This window comes from Pleurodeles waltl, chromosome 4_2 (assembly GCF_031143425.1).
Source record: "Pleurodeles waltl isolate 20211129_DDA chromosome 4_2, aPleWal1.hap1.20221129, whole genome shotgun sequence".
Classification (NCBI taxonomy): domain Eukaryota; kingdom Metazoa; phylum Chordata; class Amphibia; order Caudata; family Salamandridae; genus Pleurodeles; species Pleurodeles waltl.
This window is the reverse complement of record NC_090443.1, coordinates 949,707,221-949,732,741: the sequence shown is the minus strand read 5'-3', so window position 1 is coordinate 949,732,741 and position 25,521 is coordinate 949,707,221. Positions and strand designations below refer to the sequence as shown.

The following is a 25,521-nucleotide window of genomic DNA, read 5'->3' as shown; positions in this document are numbered from 1 at the left end:
ATTGTAGTATGCACTTTTAAAATAGCTTTTTGCCATTTTAAAGAAAACTGTGTAAAATATTGATTCTATTCAAAGTCCTAAGTATTACTATGCAAAGTACCTTTCATTTAATGTACTTACCTGCTAAATGAATCTTGTGGTTCTAGAAATAAATTAACAAAAGATATTTTTCTATATAAAAACCTATTGGCCTAGAGTTAAGTAATTCAGTGTGTTTTCACTTATTGCTTGTGTGTGTACAACAAATGCTTAACACTACCCTCTGATAAGCCTAACAGCTCGACCACACTACCACAAATAGAGCAGTATTGTCATCTATTATTGCCTCGGTCAAGCCTCTTGGGGAACCCCTGGACTCCGTGCACACTATATCTCATTTTGATAAAGTATATACAGAGCCAGCTTCTTAACAATACCACCATAGGTGGGTCTGCAAACTAAGTTCACACCAGAAGACCTGCAGGATGGAACAGGCAAACTGACTGTCCTTGTGGACCAGACTGTCCAGGCAGTAGTGTTTGGTAAACGTGCAGAGATGTCCACGTTGTTGCTTGACAGATATCAAGGACTGGAACTCTGCATGCTAACGAGGTGGATGCAGCTTTAGCTCTGGTAATATGAGCATGCAAACTCTCAGGGGGTTGACTCTTAGCCAGTGTGTAGCACATTTTAATGCAAAGTATGACCCATCTGGAGAGGTTCTCTTCTGCACTGTCTGACCTTTCTTCGTACCCACATAACCAAGAAAGAGTTGATCACCCACCCAGAACTCTTTGGTATGATCAAGGTAGAAAGCCAATGTTCCTTTTTTGGGTCCAAGCGGTGGAGTCTCTCCTCTTCCTTAGAAGGATCCAGGGGTGCATAAAAAGTAGGTAAGGTGATGGATTGGCCTACATGGAAGGGAGTGGTCATTTTCAGCAGAAAGGAGGCCCAAGTGCGAAGCACCACTTTGTCAGGATAGATAAAAAGGTAGGACAGCTTAGATGACAATGCCTGCAGCTCACTCTCTCTGCACGCAGATGTGATGGCCCCAAGGAAGGCTGTTGCCAAAGTGAGAAGCCTAGAGGACGTTTGTGGAGAGGTTCGAAAGGAGCCCACATCAGAATTCAAAACCAAATTCAAGTCCCAATGGGATATAATGAATGGAGATGGAGGAAACATATGACTAAGGCCTTTTAGGAACCTATTTATAATAGGAGATTTAAACAAAGAAGGTTGATAAGGCAACCGGAAAAGAAACCAGACTGCTGACAAATTACTTTTGAGGGTGCCCATTGCAGAGCCTTGATGGGCCAACAAAACTAAACAAGAGAACCTCACATAGAAGGACAGAAAGGGGGTCAACAGACTTGTCTGTGACCCATGCCACAAATTTCTTCCAATGACAGGACCAGTGGTCCCAACCTGTGATCCGGGTACGCTGGGGGCCTGCAAAGCCTCCTCAGGGGGTCACTGATTGCTTAGAATACTAATATTAACAGATTAATAAAGTGTATATAAAGTGGCTAAAATTGAAAATGTTAACACTGTAAATGCCAAGAAATGTGAAACTGGAGGCTAAAGATAAATTAGTATCCCCAGATTGATTTGTGGGAGCAGTGCAGGTGCATCAAACAGAATATAGTACGGACAATGTGTGGCTGCAATTGAATTTAGAAAAGCTCCAACCTTCCTATTAAATGTTTTATATGTTTTTATTTGTTTGCAAATTAAATAAAATGTGTTATCATTTTTGTATGTGTCTGATGGAAAGCTTGCTTTTGTATTTTGTGTGTACGGTTTTGCGGTTGAGATCATAGACAATGTTTAGGCCTGGGCCTCCTGCATCCAGTTATGACTCAGTGAGGGACCATGAATTCCAATAATGATTCAGTGATTCCAATAATGATTCAGCGGGGGTTCCCTGGTTCCAGTAATGATAAAGTGGGGATCTACAGGAGTCAAAAAGATGAAAAACACTGGAGTTTTGGTGGAGGGATACGTGGCTGCCAAGATTACATTACAGACTTCAGGTGGAAGGTCAAAAGCGGTCAACTGCCACCGCTCAATCTCACGCAAGAAGGCGGAGACTGAACAGGTTTGAGTGGAGAAAACTCCCCTGCTGGTGTGACAAAAGATCCTCCTGAAGGGACAGTCTGATCGGAGGATTGATGGCTATGCTCAATAGTTCAGGATACCAGACTCTTCGTGCCCAGGTGGTGGTTCTTCTTGAGAACCCTGGGCAGAAGTGGTATGGGGGGGGGGAGGTGTACAGGAGGCCTGAGTTACACTGGAGATGAAAAGCGTTGCTGAGCGATTACAGTCTTGGAAACTCCAACGCGCAATGCTGCCGACATTGCATGTTCTCTCTGGATCCAACCAAGGTACTCCTCACTGCTGAAAGAGACCTTGCTCCACTCTGGATGGAGACGCCATTCGTGATCGACTGAGCATTGTTGGCTGAGTTTGTCCGTTCAGGGAGCCCTCTAGATGTTGAGCCACTAGGGAAATGCCGTGCTCCAGAGGCACAGAGCCTTCTCATAAAGGGTCCACAACCCTATCCTGCCGTGCTTGTTGCAGCACCACATGGCAGTGGTGTTGTCTGTGAACACCTGCACTACTTTCCCTTTGAGAGAGAGAAGAAATGCTTTCAATGCCAGCCTAACTGCCCAGAGCTCCAGCAGGTTGATGTGGAGGTCGGACTCCGCCGGAGACCAGATGCCTCGGATCTCTGCCCCATCATAGGAGTGACACATTTGTCACCACTGTCAGATCTCGTTGGGGAATCTGCCTCTGACCCAATCGTGGTTAGTTAGCCACCACTGCAGATTTAGCGTAGTTGCCTCCGAGATCTAGACCATGTTAGAGAGATTCCGCTGATGCTGCGCCCACTGGAACTTAAGTCCCACTGCAGAGCCTGCATATGCCATCTGGCATGTGTCACCAGGAGGATGCAGGAGGCCATGAGGCCCAGCAGCCTCAGAGTCATGCTCACCGAAATCCAGGATAGAGGCCGAAACATCAGTAACATAAGCCCGAAACTGCACTGTGTCCAGAACAGCTCAGATGAAAGGGAGTGTCTGAGAGGGAGTCAAGTGTGACTTCGCCATGTTTATAGTGAACCCCAGTGGATGCAGGAGATCTGACGCAGTCTGAAGGTTAGAGACGACAGCCTGGGGTGAGTTCACCTTCAACAGCCAGTCATCGAGCTAGGGGAAGGACTGAAACCCCTGATCTGACAGACATGTTTCCAACCTCCAGGGGTGAGAGCCTTTGCTCTCAGGCGGACAGGAACAAAGAATGCTCTGGTAGGGGTGTTAACACACCCCTTCCAACAGCATGACCTGCAAATCTGCATTCCAAGGCTTGGAGCTTCAAACAGGTCTACCACACCTTGGCTTTCCTCAGAAGGGAGATGCCTCCCCCCCCCCGCCCCAGGGCCCATTTGGCACCTGGACAGGTGGGAAATTTAGTATTCAGAGAGGTGTGTCCACCCCCTCAGGTCAGCCCCACCCATAAGGTGAGCTGTCTGATGCGGTCACAACATTTGGAAATCTGCTATCTTGGTGTTGGCAGAATTAGGAACTTTGGGATAGGGTTATGCCCACTTCTCACAGGAAGTGGTCATATAGGGGGTGTAGTGACCCCAAGGATAATTTACCCACTGGTCACTACCCTTCAATCCCCAAACACCCCTAAATTCAGTATTTAGGGGAGCCCCTGGCACTAGGAAATCAGATTCCTGCTGACCTACGAAGGAGGACACAAAGAGCTGCAAAAGCAAAGACTAAGGAAGAAGCACCTGATTTGGCCACAGCCCTGCAAGCCTGACTTCCGTTCCAGCTGAACTGCGCCAAAGTCAACTTGTCCAGTAAGCTGACATGCCTCCAAAAGCCTGGGAGGACTGCCTGCCTTCAACAAAGACCCAAGAACTCCCACAGAGCAGCAGTGCTGCTTTCCTGCATCTTGCAGGCAACCCAAGAGAACTGCGAGGACTCCGGATCACTGAAAACCAGACACCTGAGGACCATGCCACTTTGCCTGAGGTGAAGTGGTATTGTGTGGCCCCGTGTGTAGTGGACAGAGTATCAAAAAGGAAGTCATCTTCCAATGGTTCCCTGTATAACTCCACATTGTGAATGTCTGTTGCCCTATCTATGACCTTGTGGTAAGAGGCTGAGTCCTCGGCAGGTGGGGGCGGAGAGGGGGATAAAAATTGGGGGAAGGGTAAGAGGGGTAATGAGCAGGATTGTTATCTTCAAGGGAATCTGGATCATAAGTGATCATAAGTGTCCCATGGATAGTCTCCTTGTGGCCCCCTGTACCCACCAGTGTCTGATTGTGGCAATCCCTGAGGTGACATGTCTGAAGGGTCTTCAGGTGAGGAAAGTAGCAGAGGAGGATGAGGTGAAGGTACGAAAGGTGGAGATGTTGAGGGACATGGAAGGAAGGCAGAGCTAGAGACCTTGTCCATGGTCTTCCTCTTAGGAAGTAGCATCTCCAATGCTTCTTCAAAAGTGACATTCCTTTAGGCGGTGAAGGAGAGGAAGTTTTTGCAATTATACATCCAGCCCCCCCTTAAGTGTTTTTTCTTCTTCCTAATGACCAGTTTTTCCTGTAGCTTGTGCAGAATGGGTTGCACTAGTGAATCAGAGACAGAGCTATTCTTTGTAATTTTGTGCTCCAAGGTTTTCACCTTCGAGGGGTGAGGCCCTGTCAGCGTGATTGAAGTCGACTGCCGTGCAGGCATCGAAGGTCGAGACTGTGCCAAACTCTGGTCTTGGTCTGAGGAGAGAGGTTGATGGCGAATGTGCTTTCTGTCCTGGGGGGGGGGGGGGGAGAGGGGGGGGGGGGTCAGTGTTCAGGGGGTGCCTGAATCGGTTTTCAGATGCCGACCATGGCCAGGTAGCAGTAGTGGACCAGGGAACTCAGGTTCAGCAACCAGGAAAGCCATAGTCTTTTTTGGTCAGCTTGATTTGGAGGGAGGGGGTGCAGTACACACAGGTTGAGCCAGTGGAATTTCCTGCATTTTGAGATCAACCATGAGGCCAGAGATTTCACTGATAGAGAAGGCCTCCTTTTCTTCAATGAATTGATGCTCCTGGGCATGCTCCTCACCAAATATATCAGGAGTGTCGTTGGTGGCTCTGTGAGATATCTCAAGCGATGAGCTCTGCAGTCCCGAAGTGTTGTTTTGGACCTGGAGGGTTTGCACACATTGCAGTCAGATTCTTTGTATTCTGGAGACAGGCACAAATTGCACACTGAGTGTTGATCTGTGTGCGGGTACTTCACGTGGCAACCCAGACAAAACTGAAAGGGCGCCCGTTCCATTGCCAGTGGAGCATTTATGGGGAAACTGGTTAGGGTGAAGAAGTTAGGCCTCGAAGGGCGATGCCCCAAAGGGGCTTCGGTCAAACAGAGTCCAACCGGTAAGATTCTCTAACAAAGCGCAGATGTAAGAAAAGCAAACGGTAACATTAACGACGCATAGGATAGAAAAAAAGACCGAAGGTCGAACTGAAACGGAGTCGAAACAAGGAGCTGAGGCACACATGACCGAACCCGATAGCGGAGGGAAAACAATCTAACAAAGGAGTTGATGCCCATGCACATTATCACCGAGAAGAGGAAACACTTACCCGTGTGACTCAAAAGACTTCTTCGAAGAAAAACAACTTGCACAACTCTGGACCCCCCACACTGGATGGCAGGAGTATGCAGAGCATGTGTATCTACAGTCATAGATGCCACTGAACACTAATTATTCATATGCCTTAAAAGCTTTGATGATCTCTAATGCCTTGCTTTTTCAGTAAGTGGGATATGTGGCTCTGTGACAACTTAGTTCAGCCCTGGAAGGGATTTAATGGTGTGGCATATAAGCACTACACTGAGCTGAAGTCAGTTTCTTCTTGACTCCTTCTGCACCCTTGGACCCCGCAACAGTGTGCAGCACCAGTGTGCATAGTTCTAATTGGCAGCACCAGGGAGATGAGTTCTAACTTGGCCCCTTTGTATATGGTACAGGCAGATAACTTTACAAAACGGGGAGGTGAGAGGGCAGTGAGAAATCTCAGAGTATCCACCAGACAGAGCATTACAGAAAGTAAGCAACTTGTTCTACTAGAGGATTCTTCTAACTGCAGATTCCTTACCTTTACAATAGGAACCAAAGCTGTTCCTTCCAAGAGGTAGGGCCTGTGGAGTGAGCTCAGATCAGAAAGTCTTGCAGGACTCGACAGGCGTAATGCCCTTCCTGTTGGACCAGCTCGCAAGACAATAGTGTTTTATGAAAGTGCGCACTGATGCCCGCATTGAGGCCTGACAGCTGTCAAGGACGTGCACTCTGTGTGCCAATGCAGCCGTAGTATCCTTGGTCCTGGTGGAATAAGTGGAACGGGCTCCTAGTCCTTCGGGAGGTTGTTTTTTTTTTTTACCAGTGAGTAGCAGATCTTAATGAAGAAGACTATCCACCTTGGCAAAGTCAGTTTCTGCACTGTCTTACCCTTCTTTGTCCCAGAGAAACTCACAAAAAGCTGACCGTCTATGGGGCGATAGATGTAAAAGTATAAGACTCTTTTGGCATCTCTTGAGACGTTGAGGTCGGGCAGAAAATGTTGGGAGGGTGATGGATTACCCAATGAGAATAAGAAATAGTCACAACTTTCAGCAAGAACATCGCCCCGGTCCTCAGCACCTGTTTGTCCAAAAAGAAAAGTGTTGAAGGGCGAGCGGCAATGAAAGAGCATTGAGCTGAAGTGATCACAAGGAAGGCCGTCTTCCGAGTCAAAAGGTGCAATGAACAGCGTTATATTGGCTCAAATGAAGTACATTTAATCAAAGTCAGGATCAAACAGAGGTGCCAGTGTGGCATTAGAAATGGTTTGGGAGGTAATATGTGCATCAAGTCTTTAATAAAATGCATCACAAGTGACTTAAACAAGGACGCTTGGGTCTGGTAAAAGCAAAAAACAGTTTGCATTTGCTGTTGAAAGGGCCAGCAGCTAACCCTTAATGGTGCCCACTGCCAGACCTTGCCATATTAAAGACAGAACAAATAATAAGACATCTGGCAACTTCGCTTGTAACAATTCTATGCTGCAGGATCCACACAGGCCATAAAATTCTCCCAGCATAAATGGACTTTGTGGAAGGACTCCATGCAGCAACAATAACATCCACAACATTAGGAGGCAGGGTAAACGTAGTTATCTGCCACCTCTCAATCTTCATGCTTTGAGGTTTAGATGCTCATTGTAAGTAGTTAGAGGTATTCCTAGCCCAGTCCTCAGCCACTGGGGTGACTAGGGCCTGGTCAGTCCTGATCTTCTTCATAACTCTGGGCAGGACAGACCAAGGCAGAAAGGCATAAAGGAGTCCTGTGCTGCATTTAGCCTGAATGTGTCTCCTGTAGAGATGGGAACTCCACCGAGAAGAAGCATTGGCACTGCACGTTCTTAATGGTGGTGGAAAGATCCAGCAAGGGCTTTTCCCACTTTTAGAAGATCTCCTGCGCCACTTTGGGATGCAATCACCATTCGTGACCTGCTAGGTGTCTCTGGCTGAGCTTGTCTGCCCAAGTGTTTAAACATTTGACTAAGTGGTCAATGATCAAAGAGATGGCCTAATGCTTCAGCCAACTCCAGAGGAGTTGAGCCTCTTGACCCCACCCAGGACTCCGCACTGTGCGGAATGTTGCAGTACCACATGGAGGTGGTATTGCCCATGAGAAACCATGCTAGCCTCCCCTTGATTGGCTGTAGGAAGGCCTTCAACGCCAGGCAAATGGCCCACTACTCCAACAACTTGATGTGCAGTCTGTTTTACGCTGGACACCAGGGTCCACTGATTTCTAACTCGCCCAGACAACTACCCAAACGCAGTCATCACTTCCAGGAACACAGAGAGATGCTAGTAAGACAAAATTGTATTGAAAAAGGACAACCACCAGCCCAGATTTCAACATATGTTTCCCTTTCTACAGCCCTTTTTACCAGTACAGCTCGCACCTACTGCAAGAAGATGGACCGGTACTCTTCTGAAAGCCCCTCTGGTGTGGGTGGAAGATGCTGCAGGGCAGAAAGAAATCAAAGGGAGCCCCCCCGAACGATCTGAAAGACCTATCTGTTGGTAGTAACAGCTTGCAAACACTGGAGGAAATGATCTGTTGCAGTATCGCAGACGACCAGGAGAACTATGGGTGCATCAAGATCAAAAGAGGAAATCAGATCATTAATGGACAAGAAGCAGCTAGACCAAGTGACACCCTGAACCCTTTACAACTTTACTGAGTTAAGAGAGTGGAGGGAAGGGGACAAGTCCAGTTTTGCCTATTTGTGTTTTCATTTACATTTTGACTTACCTGAAGACTTTCACCGCAAACAGGATCGATCACATTTGCGGGCTTGAAAGGGGAAATGAGTCTCGGCTCATGACTTTGAACGGGAGGGTGTGGTTTCTTCTAATGCTCAACAATGTACAGCATTGCTTCACCACTCCGGATTGTCTTCGAATTCATGAAAGCACATTCGTCATACACCTTTGAGTAGAGTCTTGAGCCCAAACATACTTGGTGTGGGTCTGTTACTGAAGTTTGTTTTTGACAGTCGCATTAAGATTTGTATCCTGTAGGCTCTAGAAGGGGACATTGTTCCATTGCACACTGGTTACATTTATGAGAAGAAAAAAAAAAACACTTGTCCATTACTATGACAGAAAGGAGAGCGAGTTCTAGATCAGCATTCGACAAAGCCAAAAGAAGGGAACGGACGTCAGCGTGCAGGGGTGGCACTTATGTGCGGCTCTGCTCTGTTACTTCTGAGGCAGAACAAAATCAACACGGGACTGCACTGCACTACCTAGCGGCACACAGGAACACTACTCGGACAGCTTTCCTATCCTCTCTGGTGCCTGGTGATATTGTAAAGGTGAAGAACCTACAGTGACAGTTGAGTACATGCACTACTGCTGATTCCTTTTTGAACTGTTAGTTCCAGTATCAAACAAATATCCGCCAAAATTAAAAAAGTAAACCCAAATAAACATTACATCTTCTAAAAAATGAAAGCAAAAATAGTGCTTTCAATTGAACTGTATAATAAACCCAAAAAGTAAGATCCCTGCACCATCACTCTAGTACGTTGGAGCTAAATAATTTTTATGCCAAATTACTCACATGAAAATAACCGTTCATGTTGAGGCCCACAATGCCGAAATGGTAAGACCGCGACACATCAGGAATGATGCACTCCCGTCCTTTCCGCTGTTCAGGCATCCGCATCCACATGTCCCAGTCCCATAGCTGTCAAAAATGTGAAAGAGAGTGTACAAATAGTGTCAGAACTGACCCAGTAATATAATAAAAATGCAGATATCTAATCTATATAAGTAACTAACACTTTCCCTTATTCTACGTCAAGCTTTCGTCTATCTCCAAGGTGGGAGAATATGGACAGCTGGGTAAAAGCAAGGTTAGGGAGACTGCACAGACAAAGCTAAGATCTTTACTAAAAATGTGCATGTATTTATAATCTAATGGGGGAATGGTTAATTAAGCCAATATAAAAATCCTCAAAATAGGCGTTTTGAAAACTCTGCAAGCCTTCTTTGACTTCGAGAGGTGGGAAAAGGCCTTTCGGTAAGAGTTATCATTTGATTATAATAAGGATGTGTAATAAAGGTACAACCAAGCAAAAAACAAAACACCATCAAGGTTTTACTGCAGAGTTCAGTTCCACTATAAAATATTTTATTTAAAAAATGACAATTACAAGACAGCTCACTAAAGGTAAGCCATTTTTGTTACTGAAAAAAGTCAAAGTAGATCTTCTATTTAGACAGCATAAATGATTATCAACTACACAGTGCTCAAGAACAACCACCTTGAGGAATATTTCCCTACTGACCATGAAGGCGAATGAAGTATGCGTGATAAGTCCTACCATTTCTGTGAATGAATGTATGTTTCCAAAGGAGTAACAGCGTGGAACCCAGAGTTTACTTGTGAATGCTGTTGCTGCTAAGAAGGCCATCTGTGAAATCAAAATACTGAATTGCCACAGAGGAACTAAAAGCAGGCTTTGAAGGCCACACAAATGATTAGTCCACCAACACAGTTTCTGTAACCTGCTGCACTGTCCTCGTCCGGAGCAGGCAGTTAAAAGTGCACTGTAGCAGGGATCCGGGCAGTACATGCTCAGGGGTCTAAAGAGCCTAGAGTCTACGCTACCACATTTCCATAGAGTAATTTATTTTCTCAAAAACATACACTAAAGCAAGTCTTGAACAGGTTACCTACCTTAAGTTGATGCACTAGGATACCCTAGATAACCACAGAATCCTCAGCTGTAGAATATCCCAAGGCACCAGACTGCATGCAGAAGATTTTCAGCATTGCACCAGTATGTGGCGCTGCGCAGCTCTGCATTGACTTCACTCTGCCAATGTCCGTTTCCTTCTCGACACAGTCCACACCCTCGAACACAGAGCTCAAATAGCCCATTAGTTGTACCAATGTGCAGGTCTCTAATGTGGGACCTTTTTTAGATGGATAAGAGTCCATTTTACAGAACAGGGAGGCGAAAGGGTAATAAGGAATCTGTGGTTAGATAGAGTGCACACCAGAAAGAGCATTACGGAATGAAAGTAATGAGTTCTCACAAATACATTTAAATGCAGATTCCTCACACATAGAATAGATATCGAAGTAGCACCCCTCCCATGGTGGGTTTATTGAATGAAGCAGACCATAAAGCCAGGATCGAAGAGCCAAAACCCACTTCCAGTCAGACCACACTGTCAAGAAAATGCTGCTTCCTGAACACGTGCACTGATGCCCATGTTGCATCCTGACAAATATCCACGACAGACACTATGTGCCTGTGGAGTGGTAGCAGTCATGGCCCTGGTGGAATGGCCTTTGGATGATGCTTCTTCACCAATTGTAACAGATCTTAATGGAGAGGATTATTCACCTGGATAAAGTCATCTTCTACGTTGTCTTCCCATTCTTTGCCCCAGAGAATGCCACAAAGAGCTGTGTGTCCATCCGATGGCCTTTTGCATGATGGATGTAAAAATTCAGCGCTCTTCTGGAGGACCAAAAGATGAAGCTCTGCCACCTATTATCAGGGGTGAGACGCAGCGAAATTGTTGGAAGTCTACATGAAAGGGAGTCACAACTTTGGGCAGATGCTTTGCTATAGTCTCCAGCACCCGCTTGTCTGGGGGGGAAAAAAGGTAGTGTATGGCTGACAGAGCTTGAAGATCACTCATGTGACGAGCTGAGGCTATCACAATGAGAAAGGGCCAGGAGACACGGGGCAGCTCTGTAGCGGCTCAAAAGTTGTGTACATAAGAAAAGTGATAACCAAATTAAAGTCCCTCTGTGGCATCACTAAACAGTTAAGGAGAAAACAACTGGATGAAACATTTGAGAAATCATATTACAACAGGTGATTTGAACAAGGATGGTAGATTCGATAAATACAAAAAGGGTGAAAGGGCCGGCAGATAATCTTTAGCCATCCCACTGCAAGTCCTGCAGGCCCAAAGATAAAACAAACATCAAGACATCTGACAGTCTGGCCTGCAATGGGTCCATATTATGGGTGCCACACAGCGTCGCAAATTTGACATTATAGAACGACGCCTGGGCACAAGGATGCAGTTGACTGAATCCAGTCTTCAGGAGGAAGGCTGGATTCAGTCAACTGCAGCTGTTCAGCAGCTACAGATGGAGGTGAAGTGTATGCAGGCCTGAGTGTAAGCCCTTTCTCTGCTGTGAGACCATCCACTTGAAGAAGCAGCCTGATCGGAGGAGAGATGCTCATGTCCAGAAATTTTATATACCACACTCATGGCCCAGTCTAGAGGCACCAAAATGACTTTAGGCCAGTCGTCCCTCCCTGAGCCTCAGAATTCTGGGCAGGAGAGGAAGAGGTAAGAAGGTATATAGGAGGTCTGTGCTCCACTACAGACAGAATGAGATTACAGGCAGAATGAGTCTCTGAAAGACAGCCTTATTGGAAACACCAACAATCAAAAAAGTGTTGGCAGAATGCATTCTTGGAGTGGTGAAGAGATAAAGCCAGGATTCTCCTCTTTACTAGAAGATGCCTGCACCACCTTTGGGTGGAACTGCAATTTGTATTCTGCTAGGCATCATCAGTCTAGTTTGTTCACCCTGCCATTCAGAGGTGCCACATGATCAAGGAAGTGCCCTGACGATCCAGCTAGTTACAGAGATGCAAGGCATCTCAGCACAGGCTCCAGGACCCCACTCTGCCCCGTTGGTTGCATTACCACATGGCGGTGGTGTGGTCTGTCAGGACATAAACCAGCCTCTCTTGACAGACAGTATGAAGTTCTTCAACGCCAAGTGAATGGCCAGGTTGATGTGGAGACTGATCTTCCCTGGAGACCAATGACCTCTGATCCCCTTCCTCACACAGCCTCCCCAACCCAGCAGCGATGCATCCCTCCCCACTGTCCGCTCTGCATTGGTTAGGGAGGGCGGGGACGGCTGCTGGCCCAATGGTAGTAGAGTAGTCACTAGTGAGGATCTTTTGCAGTCTCCTCTGAAATAGATTGAATCTGACAGGTTTCCTTGGTGCTGGCCCTACTGATACTTCAGATTCCACTGCAGGATCTGCATATGCCACTTGGCTTGGTTGACATGCAGGATGTAGGCGGTCAATCGACCAAGATGCCTCAGAGCCACTCTCACTGAGATCCCGGACTGAGGCTAAACATCAGGATTGCCACCAGAATGTCATGGACTCTCTGATTCAGGGAAGGTCTGGTAACTCACCATATCCAGGATGACTCCAATAAAAGGGAACCTCAGGGAAGGAGTTAGGTGTGACTTCGGCCGGTGATAGTGAACCCTAATGAGGCCAGGAGCTTAACTATTGTCTGGATGTGGTCCACGCCACACTATGACAAGCCCACCTTCAACAGCCAGTTGTTGAGGTACAGGAAGACTGGAACATTGAACTTCCAAAGGTATGCTGTCACCATGCCCTTCATGAACACCCAAAGGGCACTTGTGAGTCCAAAAGGGAGCAAAGCAAACTGAAAATAGTCACGACTCGTGGCCTACAAGATGGCAACATGGAAATAGGTCCAATGCTACCATCCAGTCTCTTAGATCCAGGGAAGATGCCACCTGGGCCAGCGTGAGCACTGTGAATTTGTCCTTCCTCAGGAAGAGATTGAGAGGTAGAAAACCTAAAAAAAGAAGAAGAACAGAGACCTCCGCCTTTTTTTCAACACAAAGAAATAAATGGGAATAACATCCAGTTCAGATTTCCAAAGTTGGGACTCTACAAAAAAATAGTCTGAACTTCCTGCTGAAAAAAGGGACAAGTGGTCCTTCAAAAGCTGTTTCAATAAAGGTGTAAGAGGAGGTGGGTCAAAAAAAGGAAGTACAGGGCAGAGCCCCACTGAACTATATTCAGGATTCACCTGTTGGATGTTATGTCCTGCTAACACCTGAAGAGAGGCTGAGTGCAGCCAAGGGCAAACTAAAGTGGCCTGGAGGCCACTGCGGGGAAGCCAGGGGACTGGGAGGTTCAGTGTCCTTGAAGGCCTGGATACCACATGATGAATTCACCCTGGGATACTTTGACCTCAAAAGGACATGAGTGAAGATTTTTGAGGTGGTGGGCCTTAGCACTCATGTGTGGTGCCTGAGCACCACACTAGACTCAACTGTTCTGCCCAAACCGTTGGTGATTCTGATGTCCTTGTGAATTTTCTAATGGGGGAGCATTGAGACACATTTGGACTTTTAATCTTTCTTTTTAGACTTCGACTTACCTGAAAACTTTGACTATGATGAAGATTGGTCACAAGAGTTGCCCAGAGAGCACTAACAAGTCTGTGCTCTTGACTTTAAGCAGGAACAGGAATTATGCAACTTTCTACAATGTTCAGCATTGTACAGCTTGGCTCTGAGGTCCCGAATCACCTTCAGGGTCACTCTTCAGACAAATTGAGACATGGCCCAAACAACTCAGACATACCTTGAGGGGATCTATCAAAGACATCTCCTTGCGAAAGTTGCTGCAAGCCTTAAATCCTGCAATGTAATTAGTCACGCTGAAAAAGAGCAAGCTAGGTTCAATCTAGCCTTACATGCCTGTCAATATCTGCAGTGAGGATTAATGAACAAGAGATTTTATGTACTATAAACAGAATGTTTGGACAGTAAATTTGAAGACCAACTATTTGAAATGATTATATTACTTGTGGCGCGATTTAAAGTTTGGCGGAGGGGGCTACTCTGTCACAAATGTGACAGATATCCTGTCCGCCGTATGATGATGCCATAAAACGGCGGGCGGGGTATCCGGACAGAGTAACCTGTCTGCCAAACTCTAAATTAGGCCCTTAATCATAAGGAAGAGAGCTCTGAAGGGGGTAGCCATATTCAAATTGCCAGCAAATAAAAAGATACTGATTTCATTCACTGCACACATTATAAATGTTCGGGCACTCACTTTTTCCGGAGTGGGCCACTTAGGTTCCAATTCTTCTTTGTAAAGGGTTTTCCTCAAAACCCATCCTAGGCCTGGCATGGTCTCCACACGATATAAAAGGGAGGAATCTTCAGATGTGTGCTCATAACCCTAAACAACAAAACAGAGATAAATTATTTCTCAAGCAGCAAGGATTTAATTGCAAAAGGAAAATAAAGACAAGAACAGCCCTAGCAGAGCAAAAGTGTAGAGGCCCTGTAGCAATCCAGATGTCAAGTATCCTCCATGTCTGCACAGATAGGATATCACTCCTCTTACACTCTTTCTATATTTGCATGGCACTTTCATTGTTGGTCACTATGTCTCTTCGAATATCACTTATCACACCAATCTCGTCTCTTTCTCAGCACTCCTGTGCTTCCAATGCTGAGCTACCCAGTAGTATTCAGTTCAACGTCGTTGCTAATACAAAGGGGAGGAAACATTTGCAAAAAAATAAGACAGCGGGACCATGTGATATGCAGCCTGAAGTCAGCCCTGTTTTATGTTGTATTACTAAGATAACTTTACAGATGAATCAGCAGATTAAATGTGCAGAATAAAAATGAAAAGCAAATACAAGTTTACACCTGTGATCCACTCACAGACTGAAATAAGGCAAACACTGTCACACTTTCAGTTCTAATGTGTATTAGGTTGTATTTATCCTTTAAGCATTACAACCCAGAAGTAGCGCATCTCAACTTAGTGGAGTTGACAAACTGTGGACTGTGACAATATGGGATGATAGTGTGATGCTGCATGTTTTAAAGCTCTATTGCTCAGCAATTGAATACAAACTAATCTTAAAAGTTATAAAATACCATTGTGTACTTTATTTATACACATTTCTGTTGCATCACTCTACCCAGAGATGTCACTGTTTTTCATAAGATATCGAAGTAGATAATGGTCTCTTATTACACTGAAATAGTAGTAAAGAATAGAACAGAAACAAAGTGAGTGATTAATACCTATCACTGTGGAAAACAAGGCGACAGTCAGAGAGGAAGCAGTGATGACTGTGTGATATATAGGAAGAGCAAAAAGGCAAAGGAAAGGGGGGATGAGGCAAGAAGAAGAGTCAGTCATTTAAATATTGATTGTCAAGACAGAGGATGTAAGAGAGGGGACTATTTGGTGCAAGTGCTGGGTAAATTATTTCAGGTTGCAGTCAATTCAAATAGTAGTTAAATAGAATGATTTTTAGCCTCTTGCTGAAGTTAAGCGGTCTTCATAGCATCTCACTTCAGCTGGCAGGGTCCCCCAAAGTAGTGGTTCAGTCCCATTGGCAGGGCCTTAGGGAACTTCTAACAGGCAGAATGAGCTTTAAGTTTTTAAATTCCAGGATAAGGGTCTGTTTCATTCTTTGAGATTTGTTTCCTCCTGAGATTTTTTTTAAAGTGTTTTAGTTGACTGGCTGTGTGGAGTGAATAACTTAACATTATGGAGGCCAATTTGAATTTCAGTCTCGCCTCATGGGGAGCCAGTGAAGTTCTTAGAACTAGGGCTATTTACTCATTTTTTCAGTTGCTTGAGATCCAGCAAGCTGCAAAATGGATGGCAGCTGTGAGAAAGTAAAGGGAAAACTTAGGAGCTTTGTTGAGAATAAAATTTCCATAATATGTTTAGAAGATTACAAGAAATTTGATGGAAAGACACAAGCCATCTGGTGGTAAGAGGGGTTGGAGATTTTTTTATTTTTATAAAAAAAGAATTATGTTATTCTGACTGCTTTCACTGTGTGGCTGATGTCGGAGGTCACTGACAGATTAAGTGATCCAAATGCCTGGAGTTTACACTTCAGGTGATAGGATGGGGTTCAAACCTCAGTTCGGAGCTCCTTTAAGCACTCAATGTTGAATTTGTGGCTCTGTTTATGTATAGTGTTGGATTACGTTTTCTCAGGATCAAGTCTGAAGAAATTGGATGTCATCCAGTCTTGTAATTTAACAGTGCAGACATCTTCCAGGATGTTTGTTTCCAAGTAGATCAGAGTGTCATCAGGATATTGGATCTTCACACCCATCTCCTCCATCAGGTCCCTCAAAGACTCCATTTAAAAGCTGAGGGGAGCTGCAGGTGAAACTTGTTGAATTAGAAGCAACTGATCTCATAATCAGCTTTTTGTAGAGAGTGAGGAAGCATATGAACGAGTTGAGGACTTTCAGGTCTTCAGGATCTCATGTAGCCTTTGATGCTCAAAGGTGGCATAGGCTGTGATAAATCAAGATGGATAAGGCTACTGATTACTTCTTTGTGGAGAGAGTAGTGTGGTGATATGAGTTGCTAGTTCTAGTTTTATTTTTAAACATTTTCAATACATTTTCCTACCGTGGTTGATTGGTAATAGATAGAAGTTTGAGAGAACATTTAGGTTTGCTTTTTTCCCCTTTTAGGGCTGGGTAACCCTGGAAAGATTTTTTTAGAATGTATTGATTAGTTGGCACTGTGCCTTACTGAACGGGTGGAAGTTATTTGTAATGATTCTGGCTGCAGAAGTCATAATTTATAACTTGGTTTTAGATTTTTGAATTTTCTAAATAGGCTATCTTAGAGATAAAGTCAAATTCAGTCCATTATTTGCTTTTCGTAAAATACCATATGTACAAGTTACTTAACTTCAGTAACAATATATCTGGTAGAGACATATTCTAGTTGAGGTTCCTTACCTTTTGAATTCCCCCAGGCATCAGACTTGATCCAGAGACTTTTTCCTTTGAGCAATACCTCTGGGCGACGTCAGGTGGCTTCGGTCGACTCCGCGGGAATCAGAGGCATTGTGTTCGCCGTGATGACGTCGCGGTCGTATATTGGCACCACCCCGGCACGCCTACGTCCGTTTCTTTCTACGACTTTCCACGCCAGAAGCACGGAGCAGTGAAGAACACTGATAGTGATGCGCCAAAGCTAGGGCCCTTTAAGGAAAGTTCCTGCCCCTAGATATCAGTTCGCAGAGCGGTAAGAATCCGCAACTAGAATATGTCTCTACCAGATATATTGTTACCGAAGGTAAGTAACATGTACATCTGCTAGAGACTTCTAGTTGCAGATTTTTTACCTTTTGAATAGATACCCGAGCAAAACCATCCCCGGAAGTGGGCTGCGAACCAAGATCACACCAGGAAGTCCTGTAGGACCGAACAACCAAAGAAGCAGTCCCTACGGACCTGATTGTTCAGGCAGAAGTGCTTGGTGAACGTGTGCAGAGATGCCAACGTGGCTTCCTGACAGATATCCAGGACTGGAACGCCTCTTGCTAACGCTGTGGTAGCTGAAGTTGCTCTAGTTGAGTGAGCTCGCAAACCCTCAGGAGGTTGCTTCTTTGCCAAACCGTAGCACATTCGGATGCACAGGAGGATCCATCGTGAAATGGTTCTCTTTAGCACCGCCTTCCCTTTCTTCACCCCCACATATCCCACAAAGAGTTGATCGTCCACCCGGAAGTCTTTAGTACGATCAAGGTAGAACATCAACATTCTTTTTGGGTCCGGGCGGTGGAGTCTCTCCTCCTCATGTGAGGGATGTGGGGGTGGGTAAAAAGTAGGCAAGGTGATGGAGTGACCTACATGGAAGGATGTTACCACTTTAGGGAGAAAAAAAGCCGTAGTGCAGAGTACCACTTTGTCAGGATGTACTGCCAAAACAGGTGGTTTAGATGACAGAGCTTGGAGCTCACTCACCCTGCGTGCAGAGGTAATGGCAACCAAGAAGGCAGACTTGATGGTTAGGAGCTGTAAAGGGCAGCTATGAGGCAGCTCGAATGGAGTGTACATCAGATATGGGAGGATTCAATTTAAATCCCATTGGGGCATGATAGGTGGGAAGTGATGTGTGAGGCCTTTGAGAAACCTTCTACAATGTGAGATTTGAATAAAGAAGTTTGGTCAGGTAGTCTCAGGAAGGCAGATAGAAAGAAGATAGCCCTTGAGGGTGCCCAAGAAAGAGCCCTGTTCGTCAAGAGAGAACAAAGAGCAGAACTTCAGAAAGATTTGCAGAAAGAGGATCAACAGATTTGTCGATACACTATGCCACAAATGTTTTCCAATGACAGGCATATACCGTTTTGGTGGAGAAACGCCTGGGTGCCTAGATGATGTTACAGACTTCAGGTGGAAGATCAAAAGCCTTCCACACAGGGACCGGGATAGTAGACCGGTTCGGGTGGATGACCCTCCCCTGCTGCTGCGACAGAAGATCCTCCTGACTGGGCAGTCTGATCGGGGGAGCTATGGCCATGCTCAAGAGCTCGGGATACCAGACTCTTCGTGCCTGGTCTGGAGCCACCAGAATAACTTGGGCCCGGTCTTGCCTGATCTTCTTCAGAACTCTGGGCAGAAGTGGTACGAGCGGAAAGGCGTAGAGGAGGCCTGAGCTCCACTCGAGACGAAAGACGTTGACGAGCGAGTGCCGCCTTGGAAACTCCAACGCGCAAAACAGCTGACATTGCGCATTCTCTTTGGAGGCGAAGAGTTCTAACCAAGGCTCTCCCCACTGCTGAAAGAGACCCTGCGTCACCTTCGGATGGAGACGTCATTCGTGATCGACTATGCATCGTCTGCTGAGTTAGTCTGCTCTGGCGTTCAAGGAACCCGCCAGATGTTAAACCACCAGGGAAATATCCTGATGTTCCAGCTAAGTCCAGAGACAAAGGGCCTATTGACAAAGAGTCCAGAACCCCACTCCGCCTTGTTTGTTGCAGTACCACATGGCGGTGGTGTTGTCTATGAACACTTGCACTGCTTTCCCTTTGAGAGAGGGAAGAAATGCTTTCAATGCTAGTCGAATCGCACGGAGCTCCAATAGATTGATATGAAGCCTGGATTTAGCCGGATACCAGAGGCCTCCGATCTTTGCCAGCCGCCCCATCCCAGGAGTGACACATCCATCACTACTGTGAGGTCCAGTTGGTGAAATCTTGATTCGTTAGCCACCACTAAATATCTTTCGCAGCTCCTTCCGAGATCTGGACTTTGTCAGATAGTCTCCCCTGATGCTGCGCCCATTGGAACTTCAGGTCCAACTGCAGAGCCAGCATAGGTCATCTGGCCTTTTGAACCAGCAGGATGCAGGAGCCCATGAGGCCCAGCAGCCTCAGTCACTCTCACTGAAATCCAGGATAGAGGCTGAAACATCTGTATCATAACCCGAATATCCTGGACTTGCTTTTTGGGACGATAAGCCCGAAACTGCACTGTGTCCCGAACAGCTAATATGAAAGGGAGCATCTGAGAAGGAGTCAGGTGTGACTTTGGCATGTTAATAGTGAACGCCAGCGAATGCAAGAGGTTCGCCAAAGTCTGGAAGTGGGAGACTACTTTCTAGGGTGTATTCGCCTTTAACAGCCAGTCATCGAGGTAGGGGGCAAGACTGGGACCCCTAACCTGCGCAGATGAGCTGCAACCACTACCATCACCTTCGTGAACACCCAAGGGGTTCTGGTAAGCCCAAAGGGGAGCACAATGAACTGAAAGTGCTTGTGTCCTACCACAAATCTTTGGTAATGTCTGTGGGACGGCAAGACGGGGATGTGGAAGTGTGCGTCCTACAAGCCCAACAATACCATCCAGAGTCCCAGGTTCAGGGCAGATAAGACCTGAGCCAATGTCAGCATCTTGAACTTCTCCTTTTTGAAGAAGAGATTGAGGGACTGAAGATCTAAGACAGGGCGAAGGCCCTGGTCTTTCTTTGGCACCACAAAGTAACGGGAATAACGACGACAACCTACTTCTGACGCAGAGACCCTCTCTATAGCTCCTTTGGCCAAAAGAGCTTTGACTTCCTCACAGAGAAGTGCAATGCGATCCTCCGGTATGTGGGAATGCACCAGACGAAGGAGAAGAGGAAGCCTGGATCACAAGACTCTCAGGCGTGAGTTGTTGGGTGAGACATTTCACAGGCACAGGCCGATGGCAGTGGGCAATCATCCTATTCCCAGGAGCCCCTGTGCTGGGTCTGGACCAAGTAACCAAAAGGACTCCTGGCAGTGCCTCATTAAAGGGGAGAAGGGGTTCTGATGTGGAAGACCCCGGCTGAAGCACGCCGGTTAGGATGTTAACCTCCACAGAAGGTAGCTCAAGGTCCAAGACCTCAGCCACCCTTCTCATCACCACAGAGTATGTGGCACCCTCCTACGTAGCCATGGTAGGGGGGGAGAGAGCATACCAGTGTCAGGAGAGATGTCTAAACCACTGGCATCACCCAAATCATGCACCCAGTCCATTTGAGGGTCAAGCTGGAATTCTAAAGGGTCCAGCGGCCTCTCTAAACTCTCGTATCCATACCCATAAGTATAAGGGTCTGGATCAACCATAGAGAACGTTGCGCGATGTTGTCCCGGCTCCATGTCGTCATGGATGAGAATAGGATCAACATCGATTGTGGGCCCAACCGACGTCGGGTGCGTCAACGTCTGACCGTAAGCCAGGGAAGGTCGTTGTGGCACGACCGGCGTCAGAGCAAATCAGAGATTGGATTCGGAGGAACCCTCCGGAGCTGTGGCCAAAGCCAACGAATTCGAACCCGAGGGGGCCCTCACCGACTCACCTGTGCCCGAGGGCGCTGAAGGTGGGTCAGTCTGCCCAAAAATGAGGCGCATTGCCTCATAAAACTCTTTTAGCTGGGCAGCGGTGGCTCTGGCGCCCAGGAAGTCGGGGAAGCGCAAGGCGGACCCAGATGGAGGCTCCGTGGACAGAGGCCTAGAGCGTCTACGCTCTTCCCATGCCGCATCGTCCGAGCGACGGGGTGCAGTCGAAGAATGTTTATTCTTCTTCGACTTTTTTCTTATGACCCGAACACCCTAATGACTTTGAGGATGAAGAGTGGTGGTGACTCCGCGGCTGGTCTTGAGACCTTCCTCTCGAACGAGACCGTGAGCACGGCGGAGTCGAGTGTCGGGCCGCCATTAGCTTTAGGGACTGCTCCATCAAACCTTTCGGGTTCATGGTCCGACATTCGGACCACGACTTTTTGCTCCAGGCACTAAAGACACGAGGTGCGGATCCATCACCGATATCATTTGGTGACCGGAGTCACAGGGCTTAAAATGGTCTTGCGGGACATCCCTCAATGCATCCACAACCTCATCAAAATCGTTCGTCAAAAATGTCGCCAAAGTCAAAAAGTGACTGAGGTAGCTCCTCTCCGGATCTGCGCGTAGGCTGGTGCAGAAAGAAAGGAACTGAAGTCAGCGCACCGGGGTCGCGCCTATAATCGACCGCGACGTCATCGAGGCGAACACAATGCCACCAACACCAGCGTAGACGACTGACGCCACCTGACGGCGCTCAGAGGTACTGCTCGAAGAAAAAGTCTCCGGATCTAGTCCGACGCCTGGGGAAATTCAAAAGGTAAGGCATCTGCAACTAGAAGTCGCTATCAGATATTAGCAGTTTTGTGTTATCTCTCGATTGGATTAAAATCTTCAGAGAACCAATTTTGCTAGGGAAGAATTATTGCAGCTCCTCACATTTAGAGTTGGTTTCTACTTTGTAAGATCTGAGGCATGGTTTCATGGTTGCTGTTAGTAGTTTGGAATAGTTCTCTTGTTTAGTGAGTTGCAGGTTTTGTTTTGGGAGTACAAGGAGTGCCAAACTGGGAAACCAAAAGCAGCACCGGTATAAGTGCTCAAGCTACTCTCCCCTTCTCCTCCCATGCACACCTTCCTTTCATTGCTCTGTTTCCATTCATTCATCCATCCACCTAACCATTCCCCTTTTCTTTTTTTCCCCTCTCGCTTCTTTCTTTCCATCTGCCTCTCTCACTCTTTTGAAACCCTCTATGTTTTCCGTAAATAACCTCAGGGAGCTAAGGAAAATGACAATGGCACCAGCCACTGCCCTAGGCCTTCAAAACCAATCTCAAATGGCTGCAGCTCACTGGGGAAATCTCTGATGAATAAAAAGCAAGTCTGGCCCAGAGAACTAGGTCTTGGAGGGAATAATATCTTGTTTGTATTTTTTTTTCCTGGCAACTTTTAATAATTAAAGGGATCTGTTTGAGTTTTGGCGGCTATACATTTTCTTTCCAGTTTCCAGAGATACTGTTTTTTCAAAAATGTTTATGAGAGCACCTTGGGTTGCCCACATTTGATGACTATTTGCTTGGTTTAAACGGTGCTATTTTTTCTTTTGATTGTGTGATGGCCTCATTGTTTTGTAAAAACAGGGACTTGATCCTATTGCCATTTGGGAGATTTACTGTGGCTATTATATTTGCAAAGAAGTCATTAGTCATAGGTTTGAAGGGGAATCTAGACATTGGTTCTGCAGTGGGCGGAGAAGTTTTACATACACTGGGGATATGGATGGAGTGTTCAGACAAATCAACTTCAAATGGTTTAAAACCAGCTGCTAGGATAGCGTCATTAATGACCAGGTATGGTATCTTCAGGTGTAATCAAGACAATTTTGAAATGAGCTGACCTCTTTTATCCCCCAGTTTAGGCTAAAATCTCTAGGACAGAGGTTTTTCTTGTACAGTGTTTGTTGTTCTGTGGTACAGTCTGTGAATTCATTGAGAAGGGCTCTGTTTTTCCATGGTAGCTTTTTAAGGGTATGAAGATAAATGATCTAATTTGGAGAAGGTTCCAAGTTAGTTTTAAGGATTCAAAAGAATTGTATATAGGTGTTTTGCAGGAAAGTATGTTTCAGTGCATTACAGTTACACTTTCTCCTGAGTGTTCATCCTGGTCTTCATGGGTGATGGAAGCACTATGTAGTTGTAGGTGGTCGAAGATGACTTAAGACTGTCTCACTATATTAAGGTGAGGAATAAGAAATCTAGCTTGATTTCAGTGATTTTATTTGCGTTGAATGCACAGTGTGCATGTCGGGGGTGTCAGTGCTTGGCCCTTGTTAGAATTAGGAGTTTCAGCCAAGACCTGATTACAGAAGGGAGCAGCAGCTTCTGTCAATCGAGGTTCAACCTACCTGATCGTTCCACGCAGAAATGCAATACAGGCTCTCATCTTCTTCCAGTAAATGAAGTGTCTGACTGAGAAAACTAAAAGAAAATAAAAGTCAACAGATCAACAATTACTTATTTCCATAATAAGGGAGCATGCAATATATCCCTGCTGACACCTGATCTACACAGTCGAAACTATCATACAAAGATGAATCACAGAATTTAAAAAAACTGAGGTTTCGAGAGATCAGATTTGTGGAAATTACCCTACTGTCAAATATGCTGCTGGGCTGACACCAATGAAAACAAGATAGAACATTAGATACTACCAGGCTATAGGATATGATCCATTGTTCAAGTGGCAGAAGCCAGAGTGAAGTTGAGACAGTCAAGAGATGATTGTTCTTACTATAACATACAAACAACCAAAGACGGAAAGAAATGTAGATGTGTACAGGCTTCATAATCAAATCTCCAGCTGCACTTACCTAGTCATTAATATACTAACCTATTTTCAACGCTAGCCTCAACCTGTTCCCATTTTACGTCTTCAGGTTCTCTGCAATGTATGAGTGTGCTACTGTAGTGGAGGCCTTAATTACAATTTAGGTTGCAACATCCAATACAAAATGTTGGGCAGAGTTGAGAGGTATGCTCTGCAACACCCTTGTTTCACCATTGCTGTACTACAAGTTAGCATTATAGCGCCAGTGGAGGCAGAGGAAAAAAGGGATACATATTTAGGCTACCATCATTGGCGAGTTGCGGCTTTAACCCCCAATGTACAGCGAACTGAAGAACCTATATTTGGGAATTCCAATGCCATTAGAGTGATTCACTGCAAAGCACCAAGTTTCATCTGAACCAATTTGCTAAGTTTTATACCCAAAGCTTTCCATGCTCTACCTCTAAACTGAGTTAAATTATTCTGGGTAGCGCTGCAGCTTACAGTGCTAGCTTACTGTGAGACTGTAGAACCAGAAACCATCCAAAAAACAGTTCTGTCCGATTGATGATTGCAACAAGGCCAAAGGAAAACGATATTTACTCAGTAAGCATCTGTTCGTGGCATGTAGTGCTGTAGATTTACACGCTTTGCATACTCCTGCCATCTATGGTTGGGTTTGGATGTGTGCAAGTTGTGTTTCCTTCGAAGAAGTCTTGTGAGTCACGAGGTATAGTGGTGATAATGAGCACTGACTTCATTGTTAGATTGTTTTCCTGCAGGCAGGTGAGCGTGGAGCGTAAAGTGAATATAAGTAAAGAGATGTCCTTGTGTATACGAATTAAACTGCAATGGCACAGGTGTCCAGGGAGGAGGGTGGACGCATGTGAATCTACAGCACTACATACCACAAACAGATGCTTACAAAGGGTCGGAAGTTGGCCTGGTGTGTAGTGTTAGTGTAACATGTTTGAAAGCACTTTATTATAGGAAGCCAGCTATCTATGCAGTGTAGCTAATGTACGGGTATGCTATGGAAATAGTACAGGTGACCCTTATTGGTTCACACTGGTGAAAGTAATAATCCCAAAAGCTCTCTTTTGTGGTGTTGGGGTTGAGCAATTAGGCTCATCAGAGGGTAGTGCTACGCATTTATTGAACAAACAGTCAATAAATGAGACACACTCAAGAAGGAACTCAAAACAGATGTTTCGAAAACAAATTTTTACTTTGTTTGTATAATGTTTCAACAGAAGAAAAGATCAAAGATGATAAGTAATGTTGCAGTTATATTGATTTAGCAAGTAAGTAACACTTTTACTCAAATGCGCTTTTATGCGGAAAGGTTCCAAAATACTTTTAACTGCAGAGGGGTCCTTGCAAAAAGTTCTCGGGGGTCCCCTGTGGACTGTAGTGTGCTAGGGGTGCAAGGTCACAAGCAAGACCAGCGATACAGTGCAGTGCAGTGGTGCTAGTCGAGTCTGGTGTCATGCACACCGCACGGTTGGCAATGAGGGGAGCCACCTAGAAAGAGACTGCAAGGAGGGGCTTGGAGAAAAGTCCGGGAGCTCCCAACGTGGGGCTCGGTAGGTTGGGGTCCTGGGAGCAAGGGTACACCGTTGGATGTCATGGACCTGGGCCATGGAGCTCGGATACAGTGGTCTT

At 45.8% G+C, this 25,521-nt stretch overlaps 1 protein-coding gene across 1 annotated transcript in view; it reads right to left on the bottom strand.

Annotated features, from left to right (window-relative positions):
• The window catches only part of POMGNT1 (protein O-linked mannose N-acetylglucosaminyltransferase 1 (beta 1,2-)), a 217,391-nt gene that overhangs the window by 74,365 nt on the left and 117,505 nt on the right, over positions 1-25,521 (bottom strand). Inside the window, exons 14-16 of the mRNA XM_069232761.1 lie at positions 23,435-23,507; positions 14,487-14,615; positions 9,158-9,283 (exon numbers count right to left, since the gene is read on the bottom strand). Coding sequence (XP_069088862.1) covers positions 9,158-9,283; positions 14,487-14,615; positions 23,435-23,507 — 328 coding nt within the window. The remainder of the gene's footprint in view (positions 1-9,157; positions 9,284-14,486; positions 14,616-23,434; positions 23,508-25,521) is intronic.